The sequence below is a fragment of the Neopsephotus bourkii genome, unplaced genomic scaffold (genome assembly GCF_033783945.1).
Source record: "Neopsephotus bourkii isolate Nb327-2 ecotype Australia unplaced genomic scaffold, CSIRO-AGI_Nbou_v1 NB_718, whole genome shotgun sequence".
Classification (NCBI taxonomy): domain Eukaryota; kingdom Metazoa; phylum Chordata; class Aves; order Psittaciformes; family Psittacidae; genus Neopsephotus; species Neopsephotus bourkii.
In genome coordinates, this window is record NW_026901217.1 from 2,687,022 (window position 1) to 2,713,379 (window position 26,358).

General features: G+C 39.9%; 1 protein-coding gene across 3 annotated transcripts in view; it reads left to right on the forward strand.

Annotated features, from left to right (window-relative positions):
• Positions 1-25,293, forward strand: part of ARHGAP10 (Rho GTPase activating protein 10) — a 166,589-nt gene extending 141,296 nt beyond the window's left edge. For all 3 annotated transcript variants that reach the window (XM_061354199.1, XM_061354200.1, XM_061354201.1), the window contains 3 exons: positions 10,836-10,967; positions 15,146-15,237; positions 24,582-25,293. In XM_061354199.1, the coding sequence (XP_061210183.1) occupies positions 10,836-10,967; positions 15,146-15,237; positions 24,582-24,670 (313 nt within the window). In that variant the 3' untranslated portion in view covers positions 24,671-25,293. The remainder of the gene's footprint in view (positions 1-10,835; positions 10,968-15,145; positions 15,238-24,581) is intronic.
• Positions 25,294-26,358: the final 1,065 nt, after the last annotated feature.

The following is a 26,358-nucleotide window of genomic DNA, read 5'->3' on the forward strand; positions in this document are numbered from 1 at the left end:
GTCTCTCTTCCCTTCTAGTTCTGATAACTCAGAGGGTCTTGCCTTAACAAAAAAAAATCCCAACAAACAAACCAAAACCAAAACCAGACCCACTATATTAATAGCAGAGATATTTGTTTGTGCAGGGTTTCAAAATGTTTTGCATTTTGTGCCAAATTGGAACAAAACCAATTCTCAGTCTCAGTATCCTCTCTAAAATGGTATTGCAGGTCTTCACTGAGCTAAGTAAATACCATACTGAGTCTAGGAGAGGTGGAGATCCAAGAAGATCCCGTTTCGCAAGATTCAAGTAACACATGGATGTTACCTGAAAGAGATCGATCACTGTGGAGTTATGTAGTCAACAAGTTGATGGTGACTTCTTCGTGGTAGAAGAGTTGCTTGCATTCTTTCCTGGGGGAGGGATGCTGCATTGTTGGTCAGGATATATCAGATATTCAAGGCTGGTTTATATCAGAAGTTTGCTTCAAGCAAGAACATGTGGTGGATAGCAAGAATACTTCTTGTGCTATTTGTTTTCAAGAAAGGAAAAACTTGTTTTTTCCTGAATGATAGCTGTTGTTACTGTGATGTTTCCTGCAGAGTTTTTTGTGATGCATGCCTTTTCCTTGTCCCACCTACGAAAACAAAAGGAGCTATAGCTTCCAGCATGGTGGGAGGAGCATCCTCACCTCCTAGCTGGTATTAGGAGGAGACTGTATGGCCAGAGTGGTGAAAGAAGCTAAGAGAATGAGGCTTGTATCACTGATCTGAGGAGTCTTACAAACCTCAGACTGTTCAATTGTCATGTCAGGATTTAAAGACCTACTACCCATACAGTGTAGCTGGAAGGTGGTGTTTCACATATGTGCCATTTTGAAGCCCCGCTAAGCTGTTGTTTTTCATGTCTATATGTGTCTGCCTGATGCTAGATTTTATTTGAAAGCTCTGGGTGAATCAGACATATGCCCTGTGTTGTCATGTCTGCTATAAGGGGGGTGAGTGGAGACTTGGGCAATGGTTAGCTCTTACTGCCCGTAACAAGGGGTACCTTTCATTGGAGATGCAAGTTTGCTGGTATTTTGCACCTGAACTTCTTTCAGCCTCTTTCCTGAAAGTATTTTTACTTCACACTTCTATCTAGAACCAAATGCTAAAAATAAACACATTTTATTTTTGCATACACTCTACAGTAGAACACAGAGAGCTTTTTTCCCCCATCAATCACAGTTACAAAGTAGTTTGTGTAGACACATGATTCAAACTCCAAATAGCCCAGGATGAGCAAATTACCTTTCCTACTTGATGGAGCAGTGCCATAAACATATACTGTTTGAATATACCTTCTATCCAAGGATGCTTAGCACAAATCTTAGACAAACGGATAATTACAGTAGTGAGCTTTAATTCCTCCCTTGTAGTGGTGTCTATGGTATAGGCATTTTTTCTCCCTTAAAGCAGAGCAGTAATGGTAATCTCAGTTTAACGTTAACCAATGCATTTAGATTCTTTTTCTGCTCTGCTTCAAGCGTCTGTACACACTTGCCCTCAAGCGACAGAATTAACAATGTACAGCCATCTATCTTCCTAAGGTTCCACTGGAGCCACTAGCAAAGTCCACTTTGCTCTGACAGTGCTGCAGGCAATTACTGTGTCTGTAAGAAGAGCTTGTTTCAGACTGTTTTGGGACTGATATTGGTATAGTTTCACCAGTGGTACATTCTTAAGATGCTCATTATTTTCCTCTTCGCACATTCCTTCTAATTCAGATTATTATCATAGCTGGTGTTCTGAAAGCAACTAGTGTCTTCCAGGTGGAATGCAACTGTCTGTATAGGCATTCTTTAGCAGTTTTTGTTTTTTTAATCTGTATCCTTCTGCTCTTTAAGACACTGGGCAATAGGCAATATTTCTTATTTCTGGAATTTGACGTTTTAAAAGTTTCTAAAGTAGAATGTACTAATGCAGTGATATTTGCCATGTTGTGAGTAGATCTATTTTGTGAGTTGTCCATAATATTCTGACCCGGATTAAAATAAAAAACCCTAACCAAGGGACCTTCCAACCAACTTTTATCCATCAGTTTCCCCCAGATTGTTGTCTACCCCGTAACTGCCAATCACCTGGGAAGTTTAGATCCCACAATCCACTCTTTGCTCCTTCCTTCAGAGTTGCTTCTAACCATAGTTGGTCTGAGGAAGGGTTATTGCTAATCTCTCATGGCAAACGAATTTGTGTTTTCTTCTTCTCTCTATTTTTCCTAGTAATATTTATGCTGTTTCTTCTGTCCTGGAAGCTGCTGCAGGTTGCTGCTCTCTGCAGATTATGTGGCAGCAGGCAGTTAGTTGGCAGTGTTCATAAGGAAAACTATTTATATAAAGGTGCCACCAGAAGAAACAGGGATATGCTGACAATAGTTGAGGGGAAGGCACAGAGTGGAAAGGAGATGGGTGAATAAAGAAAAACACTGTGCTGGAAATTCAGGAAATAAAATAAGTTGACATAGAAAATTGTTCCAAGAGTGAAGTGAGGACAAAAATACAAGCATATTGTGGCCAGTAGCCAATAGTAGTAGTAGTAAGACAGAAATTTGAATTTATTCCTAAATTTTATGGCAGAAGAAAAAAAAATAAGGTAGTTGGAGTGGACAGGGCTTAACAAGAATAAAAGGTTGGGAATTACATAGGATTTGCCCTTAAAGCAAAGTGGGTGCTCAGTAAGCTATAGTATGAATTTATAGTGTGTAAGACACTGTACTCTCCTGGTGTGAATACTTAGAGCTGTGTCTTCTTTAAAAGTGGATGAAGCTTCAGCCTTTGAGTAAGAATGCAGTTAATGCAGCTTGAGCTTTATAGTGGTGGTGCAAATTGCCTGACAATTTTTGCTTAAGGTATTGATGTTGCTACTTGATCCTCTTTCTCACTTCCCCAGTTTGTGGTTTGTGGGGTGGTGGTGTTTGTTTCTTTCTAACACTGTTTTTTGGTGAATGCTGTAAACCAGCTTAATTAGTTCCCTGTAACCAGCTCGGAGCTGAGCCACACAGAGAGTTATGCCACTGCATGTGAAATACGTTGTAGTATCACATCATGGCATGGAAGAGTCCACACAGAATGCTAGGGTGAGGCATGTAATGTAGTGAAATTTTTGAACTGTCTTAATTTCTCTGTCCTACACAATTTCTGGTTTTCCTATTGCGTTTGCCCAAAGGGTAAATAAATCTGCCACATCTCTTTCGCAAGAGGTTAGAGAGCTTTTTGCTGAAGAATGCAACCCTGACATTACTTTCTGCTTTCCTGATTGGCAGTGAAAAATATGCACCTTAATCACTCAGATTTTTATTCCTGTGTTGTACAAAGCTCGGTTTCCAAAGAGGAGTTCAGGATTTCAGATATTAAGAAGCTGATTAGCCTTTGTAAGCTAGTCCCCGAGCTGTTTTAATAATAGTGATGGTCTTGGTTTTGGAGATACATACTAAAAGGGATTATGGATAGCTTTTAAAGGGCAACTGAACTGTGGAACAATAGTTGATCTTCCCTTTTACATGCAGTTGAAAGCCAGTGATACATGGTTTGACTTTCACCCTATTGTATCATGGCTTTACACATGCAAACAATATACAGGTATAGCGACAGCTAATCTAAGTATACACATCTGTGTCTAATAAATATATCCAAACAAATACAGGTAAAGTGTAAGTCAGAGTCTGTAAAGACAACAGATTTTTTTCATTTATGTCCTTTAGTAGCAAAGTAGGTGGTAGTGCAAAAGATGCAATATCAAACATGAAGTGGTATCATTCAATCAAAAAAGGGCAACGGGAACATTTTTGCGGCTGTTGTGGTTTGTTTATAGAATATGCTTTGTGGCTTTGGTTACTTATATGAAAATTGTTTTCAAACTTCAGCCTGTTTTATATTGTTTAGGTAATATTAAAATACTTTTTTCCCGAATCTGTTTATTATGCATTAGGAGTTACAACTTTTGAGCATAGTTTGGGGTTTTTTAATACTTATAACTAACCCACTCTATGGCAAAAAAGGTATTTATGGCATCTAATGTCTTTTCTTTGAGAGATAGAAGCATATAGTGTCTTAAACCTTAAGACTTCGTATTTGAATTCATCTGAAGTTACAGGTCCTGCAACAGATTTTTGTCAGAGAAGATATTACTTCATTCTGTTTTGGTTGTATGGCCTGTGCCCATTCAGTTCCCAATGCATTTTGATGCTCTCTCAATCTGTGTAAGCCTTGGACTTGTCCTGTTTCCGTCTCTTCCTCCTAATTTGTGCATCTCCTATGACTCTTCTGACTTAAGTGTTACCTTTTTACATCCAGGTTAGTTACAGGACTCCCTTGCTCCCATGTCTGGTTTTGTTACCTGTCTGCATGCTCACATCACTAAGTGTTCTTTCTTTTTCCCTGAGGTGCTGTTTTGACAAGCTGTATAGCCTATTTCCTCTAATCCTAGCAGAAGGGGTCGTAAGGCAGCTACTTCCTGTTATCTTGGAGAGGAAAGAGGTTGTGCTTAATATTGGTTTTGGGAATACTGAATTGTCACAAACTCTAAGACTACCTGCAGTAAGAATTCCAGAATTTCAGAGTAAGGACTAGTTTCACTTACCTTGACCTTCACTAATCAGGATGATGATGTTCATCAAGATCATCACTGGCTTCCCAGTGGACCAGAACTATTCATTGATATGAGGTCTGTCTTATTCAGCCTTTCTCAGAGTGTTGGCTATAATGTCAGCTTCCCATGATGGGTTAGTGTAGTTGACTGATTTGTTGAAAGGTGACTTGCAAGTCATGTCCTAAACCACTCAGGACTACCTTATGTCTGTTTTCACTTGACCTCTGAATGAACCAAAAAAAGCTGAACCCTTGGTATTCCCTAGACTCGGAATGTGTTGTAATTAATCTTTCTGAGGTTTTTTTTTTTTTTTCTGATAAGGAAAGATTTATTACTGTAATTGGCCCATTGTTGTCATGAGATCTGTTTGTGCTTGCAGTACAATGTCCTGTGCTAAGGCTTATTTGCAGATAAGTTTACAGATTTACCCTTCACAGTACTGGCTTTTCAGAATTGGGTCAGTCTCTTCCTTTTTGGTTGGAAAGCCACTACATTATGTGCATAATCTCTTCTTCATCCAGATCATGAAAACTAATGTCTTGTTCCTCAGCTGGAGAGTTCATTTTTGGCATCAAGACTGTAGGGTTTCTGCGTTTCCTAGGAGCTGGACCATGGTGACTTCTGATGATTGTTCTGGCTGGAGTCATGGTGCAGGATGTTGCGTAGCCTTTTTCAATGTGGTACTATCTGAGTATCTGTTTACTTTGCCGCTTTCCATCTCTAAGGCTTTGGGATTTTGCAGGTGAAGGGGACGGAAAGCATCCCGTCCCTCAAACCTCTTCAGTGAACGTGTATATGAGTGGGGGTGCTTGGTTTGTTCCAGCAGTTACATTCATGGGCTCAGAATAGTAAGATTCATAGTTTTCAGACTGCAACTATCTTGCATGCTGTTGTAGGAGCATGTAAGATAAGAGTACTGACAGTCGAAATACTGAAGGTACTTAAAACCCAGAGGAGAAATAGAAGCACCAATGTAAGTGGTTTTTCAAGAATATGTAAGGGACCAGTGGCAGAAGGAATAATCTAGTCTTTCTTTAATTTATTTTGCAGTTCTTCTTTATTGTTTCTTCTGACACTAAAATCTTCTCTTATCCAGCTCAATGGTGTACACGTGCTGCGCTATGGGCATCATTTGGGGGTTTTTCATATCCACAGAGGCTTTCAAAATAGTGATGAGATTTGTGCTGCGCAGCTTCCTGAGTGCCTTCAGGGTCTTTGTGTGACCAGGCTGGGAAGAAGCTACTTGTTCTTTGTGAAATCTCAAGCTGTTCAAATTCCCAGTGAGCAAACTAATGTTAAAAGAGCCATCACATGGCAAGGGAGGGCAGAAATAGTGGTGTTCTGCACATAACAGAAGCCATGAAGTTAGTTACTAATTTTGTTTGACTGCTGAATGAATTCCCATCAGCCTTGTTATATCTACATCAGTAGACTGCATCTATAGTCTCCTTAAAATTGGAAGAGTTTATTTTTGTACTTTCTGGCAGTGGTGTGAATTCGCAGTTTTACATAAATGAGTGACTCCAGTTTCAGTGTCTTGGAAACTTTTTATAATGTCTAATGTCATCATCTTATTTTATTAAAAGAAGATGCTTCAACAGCTGTTGGGTCACTGTGCTTATTTTGCAGCTTTTTTTTGTTTCAGCTGCCACCTCTTCAGTGACTCAGCAGTTTGAAAGTGGGTTTGGTGGAGCAGGCACTTCTTTTTGTACCCTTTTGTTATGCAAGCAGAGCAATAGCCCTCATTTTGCAGCTCCTTTGAAACAGGCATAATACAACTTAGTCATGTGGTTCATACAAAATAAACCTTGCCATCTCCTTGTCTTCCAGCGGGCCAGGCAGCTGGGCTTGACAGCAGCACTGTTGTGTGAGCACAGGGTAAGTGGTTTGTGTGCTCAGAGCAGGAAGAGATTGGGATGCAACCACTGCGTGAGATAAAGTTTCTTGTCCTTTTTCTTCTCTTTTCTTTTCTTTACATGATTCCAGGGAACACAGCCCCCTCATTTTCTTTCTAAAAGGAACAGCAGTATGGTATAAAGCATATAGTTGCACATACTTCATTTTTGCTTTGTCTGAATTGTCATTTAAAAATGCTTTAACTTAGGACAGCTGCTGTAGACGCTAGCTTCAGATTTACCAGACTGGAGTAAAAGGTCATTTCACTAATGTGTTAGCTGCTTCACTGAGACTTCACAATCCAAGTTTAACAAACCCCCTACCTCAGTGCTGGCTGATGTGTTCTGTGTAAAGGAGGCTTCAGGAATGTTACGTGCATGTTACATGCTTTAAATTTTGGGGATGGAGTTTCTCCTCATAGAGAACGGGGATGAGGAAATTCTGCCCTTCGGTTTTGTCTCCGGCTTGGCTGAAACTGTGACAATTTCTCGATTTTTTTTTTTTTTTTTCTGTGTGTTTTTCTGCTCCCCAGCCTCACCAGGCCGTGAAGGACTATCAGTGTCTGGTGGGGGGGGAGAGTATTGGGTTGCGTATCGAAGCAGAACTAGCTGACACCTTTTGAAATATTGTGTTGTTTTACAATGAAACCTTTTAAGAGCACTTTCATTGAGGTTTGTCAGCCAGACACTGTGATACGACAGCCATGGGGCTGCCAACCTCATCTATGAAACAGTCCTTTTTTCCTCAAGAGTTGCAGTGTAGATTCTTTTCATAGAGTCTCTTTCTTGCTCTCAAGATAAGAGGCTGCTCTTTAGCTGTGTTACCTTAGGAACCAGCCAGATAAACATCTAATAAAATCTTGTTTTCAGGAGTTTGTTTTTGAGTATCAGTACAAAATCTCGAGCTTATTTTCAGTAAGGCCATTTCCCCTTCCTCCCTTTTCCCAGTGTTACTATGCCAGACACTTGCATTTCTTTCTCAAAGATGGTCATGTCAGGCATTTTTTTACTACTCCCCACAGGCAATGCAGCGCCTTCATTTCAGCCCTTTGGAGAAAAGACTTCTTCAACATACCTTCTTAAAGTTGAGATGCTATATGATAAGATGTGCAATACTTTCTAATATCATCTTAATAAACAAGGCATGCAAAGCTTTATAGCAAGGGAACTTTGCTATCACAAAAATCTTCTCAACAACAAAAGAAAAAGAAAATCCAGCAGTTGCTTAAACACCCTGACATTAGAACTGATTTTTCTTATGAAGTAAAACCTATTTTCATAATAAAATGAAGTGGTTCTTGAGAGAGTTAAGTATAGGAAATTAAAAGCAAAACAAACCTGAAATTCTAGAATGTGATTAATACTGAAAGCTATTAATTTTTCTTCTTAACATGGTGAAACAACTATTATTGAAAAATGTTTGTTTTTTTTTTTTTTCTCCCTGATGGATCCTAAAGCCTGATCTCTTGCTCAGTAACCAGGAGCTGAAGGTGACAGGCGCATTCAGGAGTCGTGCTGCAGTGCTTTTGCTACAGCTGGGATGTATTAAGGGAATTCATCAAAAAGTGGGGGAGGGTGTACCCAAGGCTCTGTGTACCTGCACTTCTGGAGTGTTTTTCCACTACAACTGTTGGAGTGGCTCAGAATTCATAGACAACCTGCCAGTTTTTTACAAGCTTTTATATGGTGCTGCCTGGTAAAGGGCAGTGTAGTCTTACTCCCTGATAGATTACCCTTCTTGCAGAGTGTCTGTAACTTGAGAAATAAACATGCCATGACATGGATCTGAGCATTTTATTTCATATTCTGCTCCTCTATTTGCACACCTTCCTTCTTTTTTCCTTTTCCTTTTCCGAAGTATCATCAAGAATACATCTGGTATTTAGTCCAAGTATTCTTAGTAATGACTGTTGCTTTCCTGGCTCGGAGGGTATCTTTTGTATCTTACCTGTTCTGAGTATTAGTTTGAAATCATAAATCCTGTGTCTTACATGCAGGTGGTGTGTGTGTTGCTCTGGAGCTAATCACGTAAATTGCATATATTAATATGATGCATGTTTCAATGAAATATTTAATAAATGGAAGATTTTTATTATTCACTTGTTGAAAACCAAGCAACACACATCTGAAGTATACACTAGGGAAGACCACTTGGTAGAATATCCTTGAATCGTGATTAGTTTGAATTAGAGACATTTTAATATTATCCTGGCAATATATTTGGAATATTATTTTCTTTTTTTTTCTTTAGTTTTACAGCTCTCAGAAGTGAGCCTAGCACCAATCTTAATGTTGGAATTGATTTGAACAAACAAGAGCACACAGAAAATGTTTTTTTCTTTAAATAAAAATAATTTCCTTTAATTATAATACCTTAGTATCTTTTAATTTGCTTCTGAAAACCTTTTGTCTTGAGTTCACCTTGAAATTAATTCTGCATATATACATTATGTGCAGAATGAGGGAGAAATAATTTACTTTCTAGCAAGCTTCATAAACTTCCAGTACCATTGAGAATTTTTTTATCCTTAGTATAATAAAAATAAAACAAATGCTGGTGTTCTCTTTTTGTTTTTCTTCTCTGAGCTCACTTTTAGCTGAAGGTTTTTGTTTTACCTGAGGAAAAATCTTCAATGATTAGATAACAATGGGAGGAAGAGGACAAATTCAAGTAAAAGTAAACCCCCAAATTGTGTAGATGCTGGTCTTCAAGAGTACGTAATTATTAGATGGTGTAGATAATTGTGTAGTGGAAGATTCAGAAGTGGTTAAACAAACCAGATGTCTTATTCCAAAGTTAAGCATGAAATATGTTTTTGGTCAGCACAACCTGGCTTTTCACTCAGTACACCACTTAGGATTCCTTCCTTTACTTGCTAAATCTAATAGTTTTAAAAGCAGATCATGTTTTGTTAAACCCTTCTGGTTATGATTACGGCACATTGAAGTTTAATTTTTATTAGTGGAATTATCTGTAAAATGCTTTTTTTCATACACTGTGAATTCCAGTTTTCGTCCAAATGCTGCCTGACACAGGTCCAAAGGAAAAACTATTGTCTTGTTAAATAAGGAATGTGCCATTCACCATTTTATACTGTACTAAATATAAGAATTAATACTCAAAATAAGTCATTCTGGCAATAACATAGTTAAGCAGACACTATGAGATAGATTGGCTAGGAAAATCAGTTTGTAGAAGTTAAATTTGGTTGTAAACTATGTTACACAAATCTACAGTAGTGATCCTTTCTTCTAGAAATTCTAGGTTCTCTGCTTTCTTTCTTTTCTTCATTTACACTTATAACTGGGGTGATTGTTGATCCCCTCTTTGCTTGTGGTCAATCCACCTTGATTAGATGTGTGGTTACACTCCCACAGATACCTTTTTGACTAGATTCCTAGATTTTGGTGGTACTTTGTAGATTTATGCTTGGAGTTTAAACTTGGAATAAGACAAACTGATAAATGCTTCATTGTGAAGGCTGTGCTTTTGAGTGATGATTCCTGTGTGGAAGTTGTGTGCAAATGATTTTAATTCTGTTTCTGCTTACAAAATGCTTGAAGTCCAGCTCTTTGTTCCAAAGAGCTACTGACATTAAATGTTTGGATTATTTGTTATTTTGTCTTTGCAGCGAAAGCAAGCCTTCTAGTGCTGAAATGCATTAGTTCTTTAAGGTGTAAAATTAGGAGCATCCTTTATGTTGTGAAGGACTTTGTATGTTCTTCAATGACTAATACAAGTTTTAACTTTGGCTGCTATTTCTTCTCCTCGTGTGACAACTATGTGTTCAGCCATTAATTTAATACCTATTTGAACAGTGTGTTCATGAGGGCAGTCAGTGAGCCAGTAGCTACACAGTTATGTGACTGAGATCTCAGTCCAGAGCCAGCATTGTGATCCCAATGTTGTAATAGCTGCAGCCTACTTTGAAATCTCTCCAGTCACACATGCTTTGGTACAGCACTGAGAAGACTTTTAAAATAGATTCATCAAAACTTGTGAAGGCAAAGTGGCAGCTCAAATAATAGCCTGCTCTATGCAGTTTCATTGTATCTGTCTCTGTTAGATAAGGAATGTGGAATTTTATTTTTCTTATTGGTTATGTCATGTATCTCAGGTTTCAGCTTAGCTTAGGATGTAGGGCATGTAGGAGAAATACTGCCAAGGAGGAAAGGCAGAATCCTATGATGACCATGTCTGCAAAATCAGCTCAACATTATTGGGTTTGAATTTCAGGATCTAACTGCTTAGTTGTAAAGATTCAAACATTTTGGTATGAAAATAAATTTTATCCACCTTGTTAATTCTGCCTTGACTATATTTCTTCTTAGTCCTGGTCAGAGCCGCCCATCGATGGTATCATGGATGAATACTCCGTCTGCTAACCCAGCTGCCACAAATACTCCACCATCTGCTTTCTTCTTCCCTAACCCTGCCACTGGGAGTGACAAAGCAGTTGAAAGGTATGATGTGCACTTCAACTTTTGCTGGTTATTTATTTGCCTTTTTTTTGGCTGTATTTAAAACAAATTCATGTCTTCTTCAATATGTGAGCAATTATCTCAAATTATAAAAAAAAAAAACAACAGTAGCAATTTTGGCAGAATTAAATAACTGTCTACTTTGTCTTGTTTTTCCTTTGAATACCTTCTGTGTAGAGGGCACCCAGATTGAGCCAGTGGCTTGTTGGTTAATACAAGCAGACGTTGATTTGGATAGTCAATTCATAGTGTCTCTCTGCTGCAGTGATTCTCTTACAGTGTCTTCTAAAATAAAGATTATTTCTCTCCTGTAGCCACTCATGTAAAATTTAAGTTTCTCATCCTAGCCTTCTTGCCTCTGACAGGCTTTCCCATGTCTTTACTGGCTTCTGTGGTCTCATTCTTTTCTTTCACTCTTTAGGCCTGCTTTCCTTCCATCTTGTTTCTGCTTAATTCTATGTTTTCAGTTTTTGACTGATTTTCACTTTTTCCTTTGAAGGTCTTCACCATCTTAGCTTTTTCCTTCAAGTTTTATAATACTCGATTTTCTAATTAAAGTAGTTGGATATATTCATAAATTCTTTACAACACTTGGTCACAAAATTCTGTTTCTCTCTACTGGTCACATTTTGCACCAGAACTGCATGGTGGGACAGCTAACATGACTGGAATGTGGTCATGGATGGCTATGTCCTTTTTAGGAAAGATACGTCAGTAAAGCGAGGTGGTGGAGTTGCTCTTTGTGTGAGAGCGACTAGAATGTATTGAGTTCTGTCCAGGGGCAGATGAGGAGCAAGTGGAAAGTCTGTGGGTATGAATTAAGGGGCTGGCTGGTACGGGTGATACAGTTGTGGGGGTCTATTCTGGACCTCCTGATCAGGACGAAGGAGTTGATGTGGCTTTCTACAGGCAACTGAAAGCAGCCTCACGACTACATGCCTTGGTCCTCATGGGGGATTTTACTACCCCGATATTTGCTGGAAGACTCACACAGCCAATCATTCACAGTCTAGGAGGTTCCTCCAGTGCACTGATGATAACTTCTTAATGGAAATGGTGGACAAACCAACTAGGAGAGGAGCGCTGCTGGATCTAGTACTCACCAACAAGGAGGGTCTGGTTGAAGTGGTAATGGTCAATGGCAGCCTTGGCTGCAATGACCATGAGATGGTGGAGTTTAGGATCCTGTGTGGGAGGAATAGAATACCTAGAAAGGCCACAATTCTGGATTTCTGAAGGGCCAACTTTGGCCTCTTCAATCAATTGCTAAGGGAATTTTCATGGGAAAGGGTATTAGGTGGTAAAGGGGCTCAAGATAATTGGTCAGCATTTAAGGACCACTCCTTCCAAGCTCAGGATCAGAGTGTCCCAATGGGTAGGAAATCAAGTAAGGGAGCTAGGAGACCAGCATGGTTAAACAAGGAATTGCTGGGCAAACTCATGGAAAGAAATTCTATGGATTATGGAAGGAGGGGCTGGCCACATGGGAGGAATATAGGACAGTTGTTAGAGGATGTAGGGAGGCAATTAGGACAGCTAAGGCCTCCCTGGAACTTAATCTTGCAAGTCGGGTTAAGGACAATAGAAACAGCTTTTTCAAATACATAGCGGATAAAACTAACACAAGAGGCAATATAGGCCCACTATTGAACGAGGTGGGTGCCCTGGAGACAGAGGATATAAAGAAGGCAGAGGTGCTGAATGCCTTCTTTGCCTTTGTCTTTACTCCTGCAGACTCTCCCTGGAGGCACAAGATTCCTGTAGCCCCAGAAGGAGTCAGGATAAAGGAGGTGTTTGCTTTGGTAGATGAAGATTGGGTTAGGGGTCAGTTAAGCAGGACATCTATAATTCAATGGGTCTGGATGGAATACACGCACAGGCGCTGAGGGAGCTGGCGGAGGTCATTGCTCGGCCACTCTCCATCATCTTCGGTAAGTCGTGGAAAACAGGAGAGGTGCCTGAGGATTGGAGGATGGCAAGTGCCACGCCAGTCTATAAGAAGGGCAAGAAGGAGGACCCGGGTAATTATAGACCGGTCAGCCTTACCTTCATCCCTGGAAAGGTGATGGAACAACTTATTCTTGACACCATTTCTAGACATATCAAGGATGAGGGGGTCATTAAGAGCAGCCAACATGGTTTTACCAAGGTGAAGTCATGTTGGATCAACCTTATAGCCTTCTATGAGGAAGTAACTAGGTGGGTGGATGATGGTAGAGCGGTAATGTGGTTTTTCTTGATTTCAGTAAGGCATTTGATACTGTCTCCCACAGCATCCTCATAGATAAGCTAAGGAAGGCTGTGAGGTGGATCAAGAGCTGGTTGAAAGGAAGAAGGCAGAGAGTTGTGGTTAATGGTGCAGAATCTAGCTTGAGGTCTGTGACTAGTGGAGTCCCTTGGGGGTCGGTGCTGGGACCAGTGCTGTTTAATATTTTCATCAACAACCTGGATGAGGGAACTGAGTGTACCCTCAGCAAGTTTGTGGATGACACTAAACTGGGAGGAGTGGCTGACACCCCAGAAGGCTGTGCTGCCATTCAGTGAGACCTGGACAGGCTGGAGAGTTGGGAGGGGAGAAACTTGATGAAATTCAACAAGGGCAAGTGTAGAGTCTTGCATCTGGGGAAGAGCAAACCCATGTACCAGTAGAGGTTGGGGGTTGACCTGCTGGACAGTAGTGAAGGGGAAAGGGACCTGGGGGTCCTGGTGGATAGCAGGATGACCATGAGCCAGCAATGTGCCCTTGTGGCCAAGAAGGCCAATGGCATCCTAGGGTGTATTAGAAAGGGTGTGGTTAGTAGGTCAAGAGAGGTTCTCCTCCCCCTCTACTCTGCCTTGGTGAGACCTCATCTGGAATATTGTGTCCAGTTCTGGGCCCCTCAGTTCAAGAAGGACAGGGACCTGCTGAAGAGAGTCCAGCGCAGGGCAACTAAGATGATTAAGGGAGTGGAGCATCTCCCTTATGAGGAGAGGCTGAGGGAGCTGGGTCTCTTTAGCTTGGAGAAGAGGAGCCTGAGGGGTGACCTCATCAGTGTTTACAAATATGTAAAGGGTGAGTGTCAGGATGATGGAGATAGGTTTTCTTTTTTTTTTTTTTTTCAGTGATGTCCAGTGATAGGACAAGGGGCAATGGGTGTAAACTGGAGCATAGGAGGTTCCATGTGAACATCAGGAAAAACTTCTTTACTATGAGAGTGGCAGAGCACTGGAACAGGTTGCCCAGGGGGGTTGTGGAGTCTCCTACGTTGGAGATATTCAAGGCCTGCCTGGAGAAGTTCCTGTGTGATGTACTCTAGGTTACCCTGCTCTTGCAGGGGGGTTGGACTAGATGATCTTCTGAGGTCCCTTCCAACCCTTGGGATTCTGTGATTGTCTGTTTGACTGCAAGCTCTTTGGGGCAGGAAGCATCTTTCCCAATGTTTTATATGTATTTGCTGTTGACTGGGCTCAACAAAAGACAATTTACTGGTGTGGGTGCTGTGTCTAAACAAAGCATTGTTGGGCAGCAACAAACTGTCAGTTCACAAAGGCATGATTAAGAAAGATGCATCAAAAATACTTACATATTCCAAGATCACTGCTTATGGTATTTGGGGAAATGGGTATTTTGAACAAATTCATATTGATAGCTTATTACTGAGCATCCTGAGATCACCTCTAAACGACTGCATGAAATATTAGAAATGTTACTATGTTTAGGACAAGACGGCATCTTCAGGTTGTATCATGTCCTGGTTTCAAACAAAAATGAAGAAAAAGAGCGAATTCTGTATGGTGATAGGAAATGCAAGATTCATGAAAAAACATTTCTGAAGATATAATGATGATTAGTTTATAAATTAAGTAAAGTATGCTTGGTCTGCTATTGATTTCATTGCTGATTAGCACTTGGCAAAATTTTAACTGTAGTTGAAGCTTGAGTTTAATTATCATAAAAATAAGTGTGCATAAAGTTGGAAGTATGTTATTCAGAAATGCCAACAGTAAGCTGTGAAGCTTCAGCTTTGGCATTTGTGTGTATGAATTATAAGCCTGTAATGATGCATGTGAAATTGTGTTTAAAGTTTTAGTCATCTCCAAATGTGAATGGAGGGAGAATGGTTGAGAGAGTGTCTTCATAATACTAAAAAATGACTGTAATTCATAATTCCATTTTTCAGTGTTGCCCACCGAAAAGCAAGAGCAGTTTATCCATGCGAGGCAGAACATAGCTCTGAATTATCATTTCAGATAGGAGCAATATTTGAAGATGGTAAGTACTGCTTGAGTAAATATACAGCAATGAAAAACAAATTGTCAAAACTGCTAAAATGTTTTTGGATAAAAATACAAGCCTAACTGCTATTCTGCCAACGTTGCTGATGGCACACAGTTGGTGACGTAGAAGATTTCTGGTACACAGAAGCTACTTAGCATACGCTTAGCCCTTTGAGGCAATGCCTTTGATTTCTGGTGAGTAGGCACTTTCAATTGGTCTAATTTTTCATCAGTATTTAAATGTGGTTTGGTACCAAAAAAAGGTTATTCAGCAATAGAGAACAACATCTTGGCCTATGAAACTGTATTTTTTAAAATCATAGAATCACAGAATAGTTAGGGTTGCTATCATTGTAAAATAACATAGGGGCTTTTATTTGAAGAAAAAAAGAAATCTGTGTAAGAAAGCAAGCAAAGCTCCAGGGAAATCAGGTGATCACTGAAGAAAAGGGAGTATTTACTTTTTGGATCAAGTGTTGCCTTTGTACATGCACTTGTAGAAAAAGGAATACTCAGCGAGGTGCAGAATGAAGGCCTGTGTTTAAAGATTTCTGTGGTCCCAAATACAGTGTTACATATGAACATCCAGAAGGTGATTCCTGTGCTTAAGCTTGTGTTGCTTCTCCGTGAGCTTCCACGGCCCTACTCTTGAGCAGCTGCACAGGGACTTCAGGCTGACAGGAGCAGTTTTAGGTTTTAAACCTTACAGTGATGACTACTGTAATACAAACTCTGAAGATGCAGAAGTTTATTCCTATCTCAAGGAAATGCCTGTTATATGAAAGAGATGGTATGGAATGGATCAACAGGGCCTCAACAAATTCAGCCATTCTTGTTACTTGGATGTCATTTAATAATGATTCTAAACAGAAATTAATTCATAGCAGCAGCACAGTAAGGCTGTTGTTTGTTACAAGATCTCCCTAAAAAAATACATTCATACTAAAACCCAGAAGACTCTTAATTTTGGCCAAGTCTTTATCCAAGTTTTTTGCAAACTGAGGGATGCAAACTGATCTGAGAATTATATCCCCAAGAAACTTTTGAGTACTGAGACTAAGTATTTCAGTCTTTCAGTCTGTCTAGAGGCAGGGGTGTAGAAATCAGCATCCTGGCTTCTAAAGAATCTGGCAAGTCTGTTTTCTTCTCATCCCCTGTCAGCTTTTTAGCTTGCTACTACCAGGTCAGAAATCTGATATGTGCTTTCCAGAGGGAAAGTGGTATTTAATTCTGCATGACCGAACACACTTAGGGGATGTACTGCCCAGTTATTCAAATACCACATGTGAGAATCTTTGGTTGGATATCCAGTAAAGGGAGGAGTATTCCAAAATCCCAGTTTACATCCAGCAGGAAAAAGAGAAAAGTACGGAGTTTAAACCAGCTGGAAACCATCAACCTGCAGGCATTAAAAAGCTAACTAAATACGTCTTTTGTTTCCCAAAATGCACCCTGTTAACTCTGTTAGCACTGGATCAAAAGTGTGTGTGGGATGTTTTTCTCACAAATGAAAATCTTTTCATCCTGTCCTCCCCAACCCCAGTAGAAGGTTCCTAATTCATTTAATGAGCTGAAACAAATGGAAAGCTCAGCAGAATTTTTATTTTATTTTATTTTTAGCATGTATAACAGCAACAACAAAATCGCACAGATGGACATCTCCTTCCCCTTCTTTGTGATGCTTATTTTAAAGCAGACAGAACGTAGGACATTCCTGGCCTCTGCCTCCTCCCAAACAAGTAAATAAATAGTGAGCCTGGTCCAGACTTTAGTTCCTTTTTTTTTTTTTTTTTTTTTTTTTTTTTTTTTTTTTTGCAGTGGAAGGTGGTCTGGGGTCTGCACTAGGTTCTTCCCTACTAGCGCCCACTTTACAAAGTCATACTTGATATTTTCTATTAGAGCTGCCTTGCAGGCAAATCACGTCTGAGTCAAGTCAGGTGGGAAACCTTTTAAAGATGAATTAGCTCAATGACTGCTCTTTTTAAAGTCTCTAACACCAGTTATTTTAATTTTTTTAAAACGTAAGTGATGGGGATCAGCAGACAGAAAACTGTGCACAAGAAAAAAAATCTAGTGCATGGGGGAAAAGACTTGATGCATAGAGGAGGGACATCTCTGACCCAGAAGGGCAAGGGTTGCACTGTTATATTGGCATGGGACAAGAAAGTCTTTCAAGAAGCGGTCGCTTCTGTGTTGTGCATTTGTGAGAGAGCAGTGTTAAGATTCTTTCCTTGTGCAAAGAACTCCCTTGAAGTTACGGCAAAGCTACTGTGGTTTTGTTGCATTACAGCCTCAGTCAAGTTTTTCAGCTAGGGAGTTGGATTGTCCAAGAACATGTATGGAATTTGACTCTCTGGCAGCTGTGGAGAAATGTTTCAACTGTAAGACTCTTTTTCCATATCATCATACAAATAAGGTTGGAAGCTTGGGAAAAGGTTACATGGATTGCATTTTGAAAACCTAATTGCAGATTTCCAGTGGGAAAGATCACATTTCATTAAAGACATTTGTTTTGATTTATTCCACTATATCCTGGTTATTTTATAGGCATTGTCCTTGCCCTGCAGGCCTTTCAGCCTAAAGCAGGCTGTGCATGGGCAGAAGGAAGGAGTGGAACCTGCAAGTAATAAGGTGGTAGCTAGACATATGTAATAACTTAATGGTCATTCTATGAGGGTTCCCAATAGGTGCAGCTCATGAATGGCTCTGTCAATATAGAAAGGTATTCTCATTGAATACGCAGACCAGTCTCCGTATTTGAAACCTCTGAAATGCCTTCACACAGGCCTTTTCTTTTTGTGCTAGGCACCTGTGTGTCTGTGCTGGGATCATATTCCAGTGAATCAATTTGGGTTCTTTAGATACTCAATTTAAATTCCCATATGCCCTAATAAAGTCCCCAAATGAAGAATTAAAGTAATAATACATCAATTCTGCAGCTCCACCAATAACGTTAACTATCAAAGTGACAATGCATCAATCAAGTTGACATACAGCTAGTATCAACCATTAAAGTAACTGTTAAATTAACGTCTACCAGAAAGTGCTGCTTCCATTAGTGAGGGTTTTATCTGTCTCCTTTCTCCACTCCGCCTTGCTTCTCTACTCCTGTCTCACCTCTCACTGTTGGTTTTAACTTTCTCTTCCCTCTGTCTTTCTGCTTTGTTTCCTTCTCATTTTTACTTTCCCTTTCCTGCTGTTGTTCTGTTTCATCTCTCTTGGTCCATAGATGTTGCTTGCAGCAGTTCTCTCTTACCTGGTGTTATCCTGGAGGAATCTTTCTGGCTGTTCTAGCCTGAGACAGGATAATGGCATTTAGTGGAGGTACAGTCTTGCACCTGTCATAGTTGTGAAATGTAATACTGGTGCAAGAAGGTAAGAGTTTAACCTTTACGCCTGTCTCCGTTTCCTGTTTCTAATGGGGAAAAAGAAAAATCTTGTTTGTGTCTCAAGCTGGCAAGGTTAGATTTACTAATATTTTAAGTTAAGCTTTACACCACCTGATAGGGACCTGTTTAGAATATGAACATTTGCATATTCAGATGTTTTCAATATTGCATGTATGTGGTGCTACTCCAATTCCCACAGACTTACCAATAAGACATCATAGAATATAAACATTAAGGAGCCATCTGGTAAGTAAAAAATAAAAGGCAAAGTTTTCTATTTAATTGAATTGTGTTAAGAAAGTGAATAATGTAATCTGAACAATATCCACTGTTTTTTTTTATTTCTAAATCTTCAATTCGATTTACCTTAAGCTGTGCCAGTATGTTCATTTCCCAGTTGCTACAGGCTATATTATTGACAGCACATAACAATGTAATTCAAGTGGTTAGAGGCAAAGCTTGAAGAGTTTGCAGCTGGATAAGGGCATGTATGGGAAGAAGCAGAGTATGATCTGAGATTGAGAGACATATGCTGGCTGTATATTGTTGTTGCTGAAGCAGATATTCTCAATAATAATGGAAAGAATAATTAGGCTGCCTGGCATTAAAACCTTGCCAGCCCTGGAGCCAAGCGTTATTAAATCTCTGGATCTTAAAAGAGACTTCTTAGAATTCAGTAAATGGGCATTTCACAAGGAAGACGTGTTTTACATAGGGTAAATGGTGTTTACACAACAAAATTCCTTGGCAGTACTGCTAGCAGGTAGGCTTCCTGAAAGCTTGTCAAGATACCTCTTGTCAAGGCTTTTTACAATTTTTGAAATCAGGTTTTAAGGTCAAGAAAATATGAGGAAAACTGAGAAAGTGTTTTGTTACAATAATTTTCCTCAGGAAAGGTATGGCAGCATCATCCCTATCAAACATGGAAAGTACAAAAAAAGCTGTGCTTTTTGCAACGAGAGGGGCTGACAGCTGTTGTCAGCCCCTCTCTTTTCTAGTGTAACAAAGTGCCCGCCTTAGGTAACGTCTCTTGTTTTGTCTGCAAGGAATCCTCTTCCCTCCTTGTGATGCTGTGGCTTCTGGACTGGCTGTCTTTATGGTATTGACAAATAAGGGATTTACATCAAAGGGAATTGGTACTCTCCAAATATTGTATTGCATTGTATGTGCAAGTAATTGTTTTGTTGAAGTAAAAATGAGGATAAAAGTACTTCTTCATGCACCTTTCATCTGTGGAGTTCAAAGCACTTGGAAGCATTCATGTGCATTAATTATCTAAATTTTTACATCTGGAGAAACTGAGTGTACAGGCTGTGGACAGATGTTCTCCTTTTCAGGTACCTCTGTGCCATTTAGGGGTAGTTACCTCAAACTGCTGCTGAAAGCTACAGCCACTTTAACAGTAAAAAGCACCAGAGGAGCACTACCAAATTCCTACTGAGTTTGCTGAAAGTTTTGAAAAGTCACTGAAGGTAGTTTGAGCTTAAACGGTCTGACTTTGCTCCTGCCAACAGGAAGCAGTGGTCTCTGGGAGAGAAATGCTAAAATGGAAGATGTTTAAATTGATGTGTTTTACCTTGTAGCTGCTGTGTGTGCGAGACTGTTGGAGATGTCTGGCTGTTAGGTGGGATGGGAATCAACTCAGGAGAAAGACCCCAAGTCTCAATGTTTACACACAGGTCACTAAGTTATAGTGCAGGGAACTCGACAGCAACTCAGCTGATTGAGCACTTGCTTCTATTTTATAGTGAGACAAATTATTCTTTGGGTGCTCTCTCTATTCGTTGTACTGACTAGATCTGCACCAGCTGTCATAGGAGCCTGGACATTTCTGTATCAGGAGGTCTTAATCTGAAAGCTGGATTCTACCTTCGCTAATTTGTCATGGCATGTCAGTGTGTTTGCTTTTCTTCACTAGCCTGAGCCCTTAAAGGCAGACTGTTTTATTTGTGGTCACACAGTAAATCTTTAGCAGAATCAGGAATATGACCCCCTGACTCCTAGCCCTGTGTCCTGTCCACAAGATAGTTCTGCTTCTCACAACATCCTTAAGGGAAACAGCAAGTTTTTAAATTCCAAATTCCATTCTAACCCTAAGTATGCTAAACGTTTGTGGATTTCTGTGGTCAGCTTTACCCATAGGGCGTGTTTCGAAAACCCATAGGGATTTCTAAACACAGTGGGCTTGCAAGCGCATTTTGTTGCTTTAATTTAATTTCCTGGTGAAAAATTGGCCAGCATGATTGAGTTCTGTGAAAGCATGTTCTGCTGTTGTAGTGGTTTTAGCAGTGAGATTTCCGTTGCCCTTGAAATGCAGTCCTCTTTCACATAGGCTTTTGTGGTCATTACTTCTTTTTGGCAGTTTCCATCAGAATGGAAGGCCCTATTGTGCCAGGCACTATCCAGTATATTAGATTTCCTGCCCTGTTTCAGTGTCCTCCCAAAACGGATGGTTTCCACAAAGGTGTGGAAATAGGTGTCTGATTCAGTCCTGCCCAAATTAGTAACACCTAGGCAATGAACTAATGCCACTGTGGAGTCCTGCTGTCATTTGTAGTCAAGACCCGTGAAACTTTTCAGCTGCCAAAGCAGAGCAAGGTCTGCTTATAACATTGGGTCGCTGCAAATTGCTGCTTGCAAATTCTACGTATTTGCAGTTAGATAATTGTAATACTGGCAATATTGAAGCTATTTCCTATGGAGAATACACAAAAAGTAAGAAGAACTTCTGTAAATGCCAAGCTGGCCTTACTGTGTTTCTTGATTAGATAAACTCAGCACAGCTTTTACTTAGAGATCTCATTGCAAGTTGAAATTGGTTGATTTTTGGCTGCCCATTTGAGTTGGGGTGATTATTCCTTAGCACTTGCTGCTGTACCAATGGTCAGACTTGCTCCTTCTCTGCACTTTGCCTACCCTGTGGTGAGAATGCTGAAATGGCCTTGCAGCAGGTATGGAGGAAGCTGCGTGCCTACCCTGAGTGTTCAACTTTTAGTTGTCCTAAGAGGTGATGACTTAGTGGTGGTTCTTGGTTGGTCTTGTTGTGCAGTCTTGCTATACACTTGTTAAACCCTGCTGAAAATATTTATTTTCCCTTTTTGTCCCTAGCCAACAGGAGACGCAGACCTATGGGATGATTGGTCCAATAATGAGTTGTAGTCTTAAGGCTAAATGTTTAGCTTCTGAGGCAAGGTATTTTTAAATGAGGCAGGCCTGAGAAAGTGTGAAGAGCTGTAATCGTTCTTGACTGAGAAGAAGTGACAGAAAGGGGACACTATGGAAAGTCTTCTCTAGAGCAGGGTATTTTTTTAGTAATAGCCTGTGTCCTGGGCTTAAGAAAAGCTGTGCATGATAGAAAAACGTTTTTGTGTGGTAACGTTTTTTAGATTCCAAATACATGTGTGCTGTTGTACACTATGCTTTGGAAATGAATTAGCAAGGAAAACAGGATCATTGGAGCTTAAAGCAGCTTTGCAGCTGGACAGCTTCCCCTTTAATATAATTTGACTGCAGAAGTAGTCAGTGATGTACGTAAGTATTTTAACCCTTCTTGTGTAAGGTGCTTTGAATGGGGACAAAAGTCTTACCCAACATAAGAGTCGGCACACCTGCTGAGTATTAAGAATTACTTTTCAGTGTGTTCTTTGAAAGACAGAATGATCTCTAGAATTAATGATCTTGGTTGTAATCGGAGTGCTCATTCTTCCTTTAGCCTCAAAGAATCTACAAGGAACTTCTGCTAACAAATAACAAGGCCCTGAACTGTGTAACATATATGTATGAGATTTGGTTTCCTAAGCACAGAACTCAGTGATACAACCCATGTCTATTCTTTTGGGGTAAAAATGGTGTTTGTCACTTAAGTCCAGGTCCTTCGTATGTTATCTCTGAACATGCTGCAGTATGTGGAGTTCAGCATTATGTTATCAAACTTGTTTAGAAAATACTTCTTTTGAAATCAGCTGTTGTGTGGCGTCATGGGATTCAGCCTAGTTGGAGCATTTCCTCCCCTGGGTAAGTCTTTGGTAAATTTACATTTCACTGTGATCCCCTCTGACCAGGGCTACCCCCATTTTGAACAGGCCTTGGATTTACAGGCAGTCAAATGCCAGCAATATGTGTCCTCTCTCTGAAGTGAATTTAGGTTGAGTTCCAGAGGACAAGTAGAAATTTCCTACTTCCAGGTTTTCTAGTTGTTTTTCTTCCTAATCTGTCATTTTTGTAGAGTTAGTATCCTGTAATACAGATGTGCTCCGTAGGCATGGGAGACTTCAGGGAGAGGTCTGGCTGCCCACTAGAGCTGCTGGTGTTTTTGCTGGAAAGAGTAGAATTACAGCCGCTGCGGTGGAGCTGCTGGAGGGAGGTTTGTGGTGGTGTCAGCGATGCAGCTTCAAATGCATGTGCACTCTGTAATTGTGGAATAAAAATGACAAAGGGAGAGGAGGGCCTGCTAATTACTAATAGCAATGTAAGTTACTGTGTGCGCAGAGATCCTAAAGGTAATTTTCTATCTGTATTTTTCCTTTGGAATTTTTCTGTTGAACATATTCATTATAAATATAAGCACAGACTTTTGTTCTGAAACTAAACTCCCAGTGTCATTTCAAAGCAGTTTTGTTTTCTGGATTCCTTAGAGGCATAGCTGGTGTTTAAAGCATGGTTTCTGAGCATGGCTTCTAGCTTTGCTGCCTGGCAGTAATAGGGAGGGAGGGAAAAATCTAGGGGAATGTTTTAAGTGTTCAAATTTAGAGCCTTACAATGCTTTGGAAAGTGAGACTTAACATGTTGCTCTCTCTTAACTGTTATTTCCCTGATTTGCAGAAGGCTACAAATATCACATTCCCCAATGTGTTAATGTGTTTTAAATAAAGCACTGACATGGCTGGCAGCATGTTTCAGCATTTGTCTGATCCGTTCCCTAAATGTCTGTCTCAGAAGCTCTGTGAGGATAAATTAATATGGTAGAGAATATTGTGGGTCACTAAAAGGGTGGGATTCTACAGTTATGTAGGTAAGTAGGTACCTGTGTCATGTTCTTACAATAAATTTGAAAGCAGAATTGGAGGACTTTTTTAGTCTGTTTTCCAAAGGAATGATGCTTATGTTTCTTTTTAACTTCCTGACAAATGTGGTCAATAATATAGGAAGGCAGGTTTTATTAGTCCTGTTGCTCACAGAGTAACTTGTGGGACATTTAGAGTAGAAGCTGATTTTTTTTCTCGTTTTAGATTCATGGATACTCTTCATAAACTTTGAGATCAGAGTGGTGAACACTTAGGATGGCAATAAGGAAAAAGGTGTATTGTTTAAGACTTTTCCATGGTACTATATATTTTAATTTCAGAGAGAGGTTTTAACCAGAAGAAAGATTGCAGTTTGTCCATTGGTCCCATCCAGTAGCAGCTCTACTCTCTGAAGAGAAGATATTTCACAAAGATCTGGCCCATTTCTATTTCCCCTATAATCTTGTGTGCTTACTACAGTCTTTCAACACTTACTTTTCATGCAGTGTAAGGCCCTATGCAATTTTTCTGTGGCTCTGAGCTTACAGATTCATCACCTTTGCTCAAGACAGGTTTCTGGTCATGTTTTGCTTCTAGCTACTGAAATTGTTTCCCTCTATTTGAGATGAATCCTAACTTTCCCCCAAAGGCACATAGATTTTCTGTTTTATAAACCTGTCCTAAGTTACATTAACTGTTTCCTTAATGAAGTCTCCTACACCTGAAAGCTGTTTCAGTGTGTATGCTTTGCACAAGATGGTTCAAGCTCCTATATTATGCAAGTATTTCAGTTAATGATCCTCTTCTTCCCTATCCAGATTCTTAAACTGGTTATTGCAGACGATGGGATGTTTTTATGGATGCTTTGCCTGGTGTTGTGGGGCTAAACCTAGCAGTACCAATTCAAGCATACAAAGATGCAGTCATTCTTTTCTTTTCTCTTGCAGTGCAATTTTCCAGGGAACCCGGATGGCTAGAAGGCACGCTAAATGGCAAGAGAGGACTTATTCCACAAAACTATGTTCAGTTTTTATAGCTTTGTGCATTGAATGAGAAGAAGGTGTACATGGTATCCATGGATTTTTGTTATAGTCACTTCTCCCTATTTTTGTGACTGCTTTTAATCAACGAAGAGCCTGACTATGGGTTGATGGTCCTGATTTGTATAAAGACATTAAGTGTTGCCAAATATAAATTACAAGAAAATACTCCTTAATGGTTGGAACGGGTGGGGGGACAAGAATGGGGGATGGAGGGATAGGTTAATTTTCTAATAGGGTGCTTTTTCTCCATTGTAAAGAGCAGTAGTGGTACATTTGTTTGCAAGATGCCTAGCACTGTAAGTCGAATATTTGGTTGATCATGACTCAACTGTCAGTATGAGAAGATTTTATAAACTTAGTGTCATCATACAATCACAGACTGGTTTAGGTTGAAAGGGACTTTAAATCTCATCTAGTTCCAACCCCGTGCCACAGGCACGGTCACTTTCCACTCGACCAGGTTGCTTAAAGCCCCATCCAGCCTGGCCTTGAACGCTGCCAGGGATGAGGCAGCCACAGCTTCTCTGGGCAACCTGTGCCAGTGCCTCACCACACTCATAGTGAAGAATTTCTTCCTAATGTCTAATCTAAATCTCCCCTCTGCCAGTTTAAAGCACTACACAGCCTTGTAAAAAGTCCCTCTCCGGCTTTCTTGTAGGCCTCCTTTAGGTGTTGGAAGGCTGCTGTAAGGTGTCCCCTGAGCCTACTGGAAATATTCATTAAAAAAATCAGCATTTTTAACATAATATTATTTGGGGTTGGAAAATACTGTTGGATGAAAAGAAAAGAGCTATCATGCTGACAAATTATAGTTCAAAGGAGAATAGATGGTATGGAACAGACACCAGTAAATAAAATAATAGGTATCAAGACATGACATTTTTCAAATGTCTTCAAAGAACACATTCGTTTATGTTGTGTGTATGATTTCATTTATTTTATAAAGATAAGGCACATGAACTTTTATTACAGGCTCCTATATGTCATGGTTCCTTTGCTACTCAAAAATATCACTGTAAATGGAATAAAATGTTATTTGCTCTTTGACCTAAGTCATTCGTATGTTGGAGGATATTTTGCTCTAGCTCTGTTTTGATGTGAAATAATTATTGGCAGCTTTACGTAGTCAGCCTCAGGCAGGTTCCAAAATGGATGGGGAACTTTTCTTACTTTAAATAGGCAATTCTGCAAGTTCAAGCCAAAAGCAAAAGTGAATCTGGCTGTGGGCCTTTTGCATCCTGGAGGCATCTTGTGTTCTATCTGTTGTCTGTCTGTCTAACTCCTCCTTGAGCTCCCCTTTCTTCCTCCCCTGTAGCTGCCAATGTTAAGATCCTAATAGTATCAGAATCCTCAAATAACTGCCTCGTCATTTGTAGAACTATTTGAGTAGTAAGAGAGTTATCTGTGGTCTTAGAAAAAGCTTCCAGAAATCTTGTGGTGTATAAATCTGTGTCTTGCGATTAAAAAGAAAGAAACAAGTTACATGCAGTTTATCATTAATCTTTCTATTTTTCTTTTCCTCAAGTTAAGACCCTCTGGGAGGCAGTGGAGAGGATGCAGGAAAATATGACATGCTTATACAGGCTCACTTATTTCTTAAATTGGACTCTGTGGATTTGGAGTCATTTACTGCAAATATACTTAGCTTGCAAGTTTTTCTAACTAATGTGATTAGTAACCC